Source organism: Malus sylvestris, chromosome 10, assembly GCF_916048215.2.
Source record: "Malus sylvestris chromosome 10, drMalSylv7.2, whole genome shotgun sequence".
Lineage (NCBI taxonomy): Eukaryota > Viridiplantae > Streptophyta > Magnoliopsida > Rosales > Rosaceae > Malus > Malus sylvestris.
Genome location: NC_062269.1, coordinates 38,424,062 through 38,433,186, shown reverse-complemented (window position 1 = coordinate 38,433,186; position 9,125 = coordinate 38,424,062). Strand labels below are relative to the sequence as shown.

Here is a 9,125-nt window from a genome sequence, read left to right as displayed (position 1 = left end):
AAAGAAATTGCCTGTTTCGAAATTTGATATTTCGAAGAAAGCATGAAAATTTTCCCACTTTATATAATGTTAACTATCATCATCTAAGTTTTTATTCATGTAGCAGGATACAACAATCCGAAACGTTATCAAGACAAAGCAATGGATAGAAAAAGGAGAAAGATCGGCTTCCCCGAATAGGACCTATGTTGTAAGCTGATGAAATATAGGCACCTACGGGATCTTGTCCTGCTTGGTGGTCAACATGAGCTTACTGGCCAGCAGCAAATGCCTCAACGGGGAAAGTCTTGGTGATGCCGGCAAGGCTCTTGAAGTTGATTTTTCCGGCGGCCTGATCCACATTTATTTCACTGACCGGAGGCCATAGCATGAGCTCCTTAGCCTTAACTCCCTTGAGCTTCTTAATCTTCTGCTTCTCAATATAGCCTTTGATTTCAGTGTCATAGCTCACAAGCTTACCGATCAACTTGAAGCTGTGTTCGACCTTCTTCTTCTGGAGGATCCACATGTAGCCGGTGGTCCTCACAAAGCCAACTTCGACCACATCAGCAAGAGGCAAAAGCCCTAGCGGAAGTTCAAACTCTTGGAGCAAGGCGGTCGCCAATGCCAGTCCCGCCTCGTGGCCCTTCTTCACGATTCCTCCTTCCTTCTCGGCCATGTGTAAACTATTGTCTATCTTTATTAAAGTTCCAAAGAAGTAGTGTGAAGTTGTGGGCACATTGTGGTAAATGGGTTAATTTATATCAAGTTACTACATGCATAGGACAAACCGAATGGAGAAACCAAGGCGATTTCTTTGTAGTAGTCACCAAAATCTCTCTAATCCGGCATAAAATTTATCATCATTCCACGATCCACGGTGCGAACCGCCGAAGCTACTATGTGTGTTGTGGTCATCTCCCAATTTTTCTGCTCTTGTTGTCTCCTAGTCGTCTTGTTCGTTGAAGACAACTGCAACCTGTCAATGGGTATACTGTGCAGCTTGGAAAGTAAAATTCCACCTGTTTATGCTTAAAGCTTTGTACCTAAACACGATTACGATATTTGTAATCTCAAATTTGTGTCGGTTAAAACTAGGAGTCTAATGGCCTTCAAACTTGTATAAATCAACCCTCTTTAACCCAAAGTACTTACAACTTCACTGCTTCATTGTATACTTTAAGAGAATAATTTTTTTTAATCATGGCGGAGAAGGAAGGAGGAATCGTGAAGAAGGGCCACGAGGAGGGACTGGCATTGGCGACCGCCTTGCTCAAGGAGTTTGAACTTCCGCTAGGGCTTTTGCCACTTGCTGATGTGGTCGAAGTTGGCTTTGTGAGGACCACCGGCTACATGTGGATCGTCCAGAAGAAGAAGGTCGAGCACAGCTTCAAGTTGATCGGTAAGCTTGTGAGTTACGACACTGAAATCAAGGGCTATATTGAGAAGCAGAGGATTAAGAAGCTCAAGGGAGTGAAGGCTAAGGAGCTCATGCTATGGCCTCCGGTCAGTGAAATAATTGTTGATCAGCCCGCCGGAAAAATCAACTTCAAGAGCCTTGCCGGTATCACCAAGACTTTCCCGGTCGAGGCATTCGCTGCCGGGCAGTAATGTGTGTCGACTGGTAACGTTCAGTAGGTGCCTCCATTTCATCAGTTCACAACTTCATTTTTCTGTCTGGGGAAAGCCTGTTTCCTCCTCCCTTTTCCCCATCGTTTTTGTCTAAATCAGTGGCTGTATTTTGATGTGGCTTCTGATTGTGGTCTCCTACTAGAGAAATAAAAATTCAGTTGATGATAGTTAAAATTTAGAGACTATCTTAAAAAAGCTACATAAAATTAAGATGATGTTATCCGCACATCCATTCTTGTTTATTTGATCTGACGATTAGAAATTGAAAAAACGTACGTGAGAGATAAAATATGATGTGTGGATAGCACCATCCTAAAATTATTGAAACGATCAGAATTATTATGCTCAAGCAATACAACTTGAAAAGCAAAAGGTTCTTCAACCCAATCGTAAGAGAAATCGTAACAAAGAACAAACACGGCGACCGAATATGGGTAAATATTCTCCAGTGACCAATTAGAGCATAATATTTGAAATTAATCCCAATGCAGAGCTGATATGATTTGAAAAGAATCGCGCACAACTAGTAAGAGCGCTAATTTCCCGTTTACCCACTGAAAATACACATGCTTCCAATACATCCGCATAACATTTAGAGACTTGGGATTCGTTTGACGTGTATGCTTGACTTGGCATCAATCACTCACTAAATTTAATGAATGTTCAATGAAGAAATGCATGTCCACGAAGATAGATTAGTCACGAAGAAAATACTTTCCTCCTTATTTCCACAACTCCTTGTACTATTCACTTACAACAGTTTTTTGTTATTTTGATTAAAACTCAAAATTTTCAAGCAGTTTTCATTAATTTTTCGCTTTTTTATTGTTCAACTAATAATGATCGGATTGGAAATGATAAGTTTTATTTAGATCAATTCATCTTCTCCGTTCAATTTAGACAATATACGAATTAGTATCCGTTTCTTCATTCAATCAAACCAATACTAAAACACCAAACAACACCTTAAATCTCCCTTCCTTGCTCAAATCGTACCTGCAATCTTTTTATTTTATTTTATTTTATTTATTTGAAAAGTTCGTAGGATAATATCATTGTGGAACTTTCGCACGTAGGCCGTATTGTCGCTTCACCAATTAAATTGTAATGTAACAAGAGTCGTCCACTTGAAAGTCCCCGAATCATATATGGATCACGGTGCACTTGAATTTGTAATAATTAATGTCTGTTTGGTTGATTGGATTTGATTGGTCCTTATGATGGAATTGGTAGAGACATGTAAGATGTGATTGTAATTCATGTATAAGGATATGTTAGATAACTAACTTTATTATGGATTCATAACCCATCATATCCTGTTATGCCCCTCATATTTTGACACAACAAATAAAAGACTAGATTCAAGTCCATTGTAATTGGTTACAACCTGTCTCAACCAGCCCTCCATGATCCTACAAGAAGCAACTAGGCCTACAAACATAAAGGAAATGCTAAGGAGATTAACTATTTAGATTGAATTTTGTAAATCATATAACGTGATTATTAATAATTGAATTATTATTTAGTGTTAATTAATATGCTTAGTTCCTATTGATAGCATATCACATAGTTTACAATAAAAAATTGGTTTAGATGACATTACTTAGTAATACAATTAATTAATTCCACCCTCTGCCTCTTTTTCTGGGAAAATACCTTGATGTATGAATATGGAGAACAGGTCAATTCCACTCCCGTTTTTTTATTTTTCGAATCCGGAGACCATGTCAATTCCACTCCCTTTTTTATGACGTCAGTTCGATTAATATGCCAATCGTGATATGATTTAATATGATGTCAGTTCTATTCTTCGGTAATAAGAAAGTGATGTTATATATTTATGAAGTTTTAACGAAAAACTCACGGTATTGTTCATTTTAATGAAAAGCCACATTTTTTTTACTAAAAAGTCAATCATAATACTATTCACTTTACCATTTATTTTGTCTTTATCGTTAAAACTCAAAATTTTCTAGTCATTTTCATTAATTTTCCTTTTTATGTATTGTCTCAACTTCTATGAAACAATGATGGGCTCATTACATGTTCCGTTCATAAGAAAATTATGTCTTTAAATTGTAAATAACAATATGGATTCAAAGCGTTTAACCAAAATCACAAAAGTAAATAAAAACAAACACGTTAAATTCTGATTTATTTGCAAGGAAACATGTCCCTTTTCATGTACTCATCCTAATAAATAAAAAATGATCGATTCTTTTATGTATGCTTGAGTGATGTAAGTTGTTGATGTTTCACATACATCGACGACTGACGGTCACGAGGATATCCACATCCAATACCAATTGAGTATCCACTACCATATACCCTCCAATGCAATTGGATGAACCTTAATTAGTACACCAACTCCCCAACTTGCACATGTAAAGTTAAACAAAGCTGATATGTCATGTACATGTATATATTTAACCACTAGATATAGATATATAGATGATGACGAACGACAATTCCAAAAGATTTCATGGTGATGACGAGCAAATAGCATTGACAACTATATTCAGATGACAAAAATGCTTAATAATTGCAACGAAAAATTAATAAAATCGTGTTACTTCATTTACACACTTGACTAACACGGTTTAGTCCTTGATAAATAATAGATAATTAAGAGATTAATTAATCTATAAATTTATTAGATCAGCAGACGAAGCCAGCCTGCAGTTCAACTTCTAAGCATTTGCTTTGCAACTTCACTCAAACCAACAAGATTAAGAAAACGAAAAATCAAAAAGAAAAGATGGTTGTGGGGACTACTCGCTTTCGTAAGATATTCTAACTTATATATCTTGCCATGGCAGCAACGTTGAAGAACTCGTAAAAAAAATATCTGTCTTCTCTGCAATCTTTGCTATATATATTGAGTGCAATTGCATTTAAGTTTCTCATTCCGAAAGAGATCGACAGAGAGAGGGAGGCTCAAAGAAAATCAAAGATCTATATATCTCAATATTCCAACATGACGGTGAGGAAGCCACATGGCTTAACCCTTTTCTCACTCTTTCAATTCTGTTTTCATGTCTAACTTATCATCATGCATGGCGACATATGCTGCTATACCCTTTTTTTTTTTTTTAATGAAATAGAAGACTATGCCATCTTAGCTCTTTTGAGCACTGTTCTAAAAGTTCCCATATAGCGCTGCCTAGGTCCCTTCTAGGTGCTAGACGGCTGACCACAGCTCAAATTAATATTTGGGCGTTTGAAAATTAAGAAATGGTGCCTAGAGCTGCCTAGGCACCCGCTTATTTTGCGACTCTCACTTAGACAAAAAATAGAAACTTTGATTTTGCATTTAAAAAAAAATAAATTGTAAGAAACTTGTTAAATACTTGGATAAACACTCATTATATTATGGTTCCCCATGTTTATAATATGTTTTGATATTTTCTAATCTATATGTCATTCTATTTTTCAATTTTTGTATCTCAATACAATTATGTATTTAATTTTTAAATATAAACATGCACTTATTTATACGATATATAATAAGTTTACTTAAATCCACCTAGTATGCTTAGACCTCCACTTAGCTGCCTAAGCACTAGGCCCCAATCTGTTGTCAGACTAGCGACTAGCATTTTTTGGAACCTTGCTTCAAAGTAGGATGTAGAACGTAAAACGTCTACCCTCAAACCTAAAGGTGAAGGGTCCTACCATCAAACCTCTCTTGGCCTATATATATAGTTGTACATGTGCTTATTTTTGAAGTTTTGTTGGAATTCTATTGTCCCACATCGGCCAGAGGGAAAGAGAAAAAGCAATTTATATAGGATTATTCTACTTTAACTAATATCAAGGTTTTTTTTGATAAAACCTCATACCTGACGGATTGGGCAGGTGTTAAAGTGGGGAAAGTATTAGTATTGTTGGAATGGATCCTTGGCCCATCGACTTGAAAAATCTTACATGGTATCAGAGCTAGGAGATGGGCTTGTACTATCATGTGATTGGGTGGGTTCCCTTTGGCCCCGCACGATGGGTGAGTCTCGACATGACTCCACGTAGGCCAAAGATGTCATGTGATTGGGTGGGTCCTCGTTTGGCCCCATGTGATGGATGAGCCCCGACTTGGTTCCACGTGGTTGCCGATGTGTGGATCTCCCCACTCTAACTAATACCAAGGTTTTTTGTGATAAAACTCCATACCTGACGGATTGGACATGTGGTAAAGTAAGGACAGTATTAGGGGGTTACCGTTAACAGGATCCACATATATTAATTATCTGGGTTTCCAATGTGCATGGCATGGATTTTCTTCAAGTGAATGCCTCAACATATTCTTCTCCACCGATCGATCGCACATTTTAATTATAAAAATCAATATATGTGTGTGCTGTGTTTCACCCTGATCTTGTTTCCTTGCATGAACTGTAATTTTAAAGTTTATTAGTTTTGTGCAGATCGTAGAGATGATTGTGACCATGGACTGTGCTGGCTGCGAGAACAAGATTAGGAGTGCTCTAAAAAAAATGAAAGGTATACTTTTGTGCAAGTTATTCCTTTTTTCTTTTTTCGCTTTCTATATATCACGTCTGATTGAAACCTTTTCTCTCATAAATATCTAGATTGTGAGGATGTGAATATATGGCCCACATCGAAAGTTTAAATATCTAATTGTGGCTCGGTTATGAACCGTATTACTGTTATTGTCACATAAAATTAATTAAAACTAATTAAAGAGATTAACAAAAGAACAAGACCAAGACTTTTTCCTTATAACTAAGGTCCCAGATAACCACTCCCAGTAGCAGGTTGGTTAATTATGTATAATTAATTAACAACATTATTAGTATTCAAACTAATTATTATTATTAATAATTATTATTGTGATTCTGATATAATTATATATATATGTACCTGCAGGAGTAGATGCTGTTGACGTGGACTTCAACATGCAGAAGGTGACTGTAATGGGATGGGCAGATCAAGAGAAGGTTTTAAGGGCAGTGAGGAGGACTGGAAAGAGAGCTGAGCTTTGGCCTTACCCTTACAACCCTCAATACGACAGCATTGGTCTTGACTACTACCAGCAACATCAGCCGCTTGATCATCATCACAATCATCATCGTCATAAGCATCATCCTGACCGTCGGATTACTGCCTACCAACTTCCCATCACTACCTACAAATCAGTACCTAAATCCTCCTCCTATTCATACAACTACTACAAGCATGGCTCCACTAATCAGGAACACGGCTACTATCAACCTCCTCCTTATTCCACCATGTTTAACGAGCAGGCCACTGCTGTGTTCAGTGATGAAAACCCTCATGCTTGTTCCATAATGTAAATTAATTCCATGGTGTCCCTTATATTCTGGTTGTTCCGCGACCCTTTTTTTTTGCGGCACCTTCAGTTTGAAGAATATATATGCTTATGTCAGTACGTAGCTTATGCGTGTGTATACTATATGCAGAGTTATCGCTGCGTAGGTCTCGTATGTGATGACGAGACTCATCTCAATCTACAGTTCATGTCGTGGGCAACGATGTTTGGATCATAACTTTAGTTTGAAAGTTTTCTTCACTGTCTTTGTAAATAGGATACAATCATGGATATCATATTAGAGTTGTGTAATATTTGGTTCCTGGTTTCCTTGTGTGATTTACATGTTATATAATATCAAAAGGCTATTGGTTCTAACACCTTTCTTTTTAGCCTCACGCGCTCTATTTGTGAGTTACGATTAAGAGAAGTGTCAAATTGATTGATAAAATCTAAATACACCAATCTCTCTGTAAACACAATGACAAATGAAGCTTAAGAAATACTTTAGGCTCATGACATGAACAACTACATATATGAATTGTGTAAATAAAGAAAGATGTTTTGGATGATCGTAAACAAGGAGGTCCACTACCTGCACGTAAAAGATTAGAGAAAGAATAGCGTTATCCACACACCTACTTTTACTTAAAATACATCATTCTTAATTTTCAGTCATTGAATCGAACGAATTGAAGAAAATTAATGAGTTGATTATCTCGTTTATTTTTGCACACATCTTCTTGTGAAAGAAATATTGTGTCAATTAAAGGATTAAACTAACAGAATTAAACTCCAATGAGGAAAATGCAAGAAACAAAACTACAATATATCAAATGCAAAAGTTTAAGGGTAAATAGCCAAAATGGTCCCTGAGATTTGCATAACTCGTCACTTTGGTCCCTAACATTTCAAATCAATCAAAGTGGTCCCTGAGATTGTCCATCATCCATCATTTTGGTCATTCCGTTAAAAACTCCATTAAGTGTCCCGGAACTCTTGGCCGGAAGTTTGGGCAATTTTCAAAGCTTCGTAACTCAATCATTTCTTAAACAAATTCGACTCATAATATATCAAAATGAAGATAAGAAAGTGTAGAATAAGATTATACCTATTTGGAAGCCCAATGGTTGCCAGAGATAGCCAGAAAATAGCCTCAAATTTGATTGGTCCGAGAAAAACTGGAAAACTAGCCGAAAACTGGGTAAACTTTAAATGTTCATAACTTCTTCAATACTAAACGAAATCATGAATCAAAAACTAGAATCATACTTCTCGACGAGATGAAGAGAATGATACCTTTTTCGACGGCTAACTTGCCGTGGTTTGGTCGAAAGTGGCTGTGGACAGCCACGGCAAACCACGACAAGTTAGCCTTTTAAAAAGGTACCATTCTCTTTGTCTCGTTGAGAAGTATGATTTTCGTTTTTGAATCACTTGATTTCGTTGAGTATTGAATAAGTTATGAACGTTTAAAGTTTATCTAGTTTCCGGCAAGTTTTCCAGTTTTCTCTCGGACCAGTCAACTTTGAGGCTATTTTTTGGCTATCTCCGGCAACCATTGGGTTTCCAAGTAGGTATAATCTTATTCTACACTTTCCTATCTTCATTTTGATATATTATGGATCGAATTTTGTTAAGAAACGATTGAGTTACGAAGCTTTGAAAATTGCCTAAACTTCCGGCCAAGAGTTCATGGACACTTAACGGAAAGACCAAAATGATGGATGGTGGACAATCTCAGGGACCACTTTGATTGATTTGAAATGTTAGGGACCAAAGTAATGAATAATGCAAATCCCAGGAACCATTTTGGCTATTTAGCCAAAGTTTAAACTACCGAACAATTACTTAAACTAAACTATGTTTGGCTTAGAACTTAATAAATTAATTAAAGAGTAAACTGCCAGTTTGACTTCTGAACTATCACTCAACTTTCGATTTCTCCCCTGAACTTTTTAATTGGAAAATTAAGGACTTAATCTAATTTTTTTGGCCGATTTGCCCCCTACCGTTAGTTTTTCATAGATTTCATCCAAATTAACATTAACTTTTATCATGAGCAAACCACGTAACTCTCATTTGTGGATAAAAGTGTCACTTCACTAGACCTTCAGACATAAAAGATATAGATTCACACATATTTGCATAGGTTTATATTTTAGAAATATAAGGTTTTCAATTATTTTAAAGAATGAAACGACCGAATTCCCACACATGTTGTGTA

The 9,125-nt window shown here is 36.5% G+C and overlaps 3 protein-coding genes across 3 annotated transcripts; 2 read left to right on the top strand and 1 right to left on the bottom strand.

Moving 5' to 3' along the window:
* Positions 1 to 947, bottom strand: LOC126587270 (uncharacterized). The gene has a single exon (XM_050252311.1). The coding sequence runs from the start codon at positions 656 to 658 to the stop codon at positions 251 to 253; it is 408 nt and encodes a 135-aa protein (XP_050108268.1). The 5' UTR covers positions 659 to 947; the 3' UTR covers positions 1 to 250.
* A 231-nt stretch (positions 948 to 1,178) lies between these two features.
* LOC126587271 (uncharacterized) lies at positions 1,179 to 1,817 on the top strand. The gene has a single exon (XM_050252313.1). It carries the CDS (start codon positions 1,183 to 1,185, stop codon positions 1,588 to 1,590), a length of 408 nt encoding a protein of 135 aa, XP_050108270.1. The 5' UTR covers positions 1,179 to 1,182; the 3' UTR covers positions 1,591 to 1,817.
* A 2,618-nt stretch (positions 1,818 to 4,435) lies between these two features.
* LOC126586905 (heavy metal-associated isoprenylated plant protein 28-like) lies at positions 4,436 to 7,276 on the top strand. The gene is made up of 3 exons (XM_050251869.1): positions 4,436 to 4,594; positions 6,033 to 6,108; positions 6,496 to 7,276. Exons 1-3 carry the CDS (start codon positions 4,589 to 4,591, stop codon positions 6,921 to 6,923), a joined length of 510 nt encoding a protein of 169 aa, XP_050107826.1. The 5' UTR covers positions 4,436 to 4,588; the 3' UTR covers positions 6,924 to 7,276.
* The last annotated feature ends 1,849 nt before the right edge of the window (positions 7,277 to 9,125 follow it).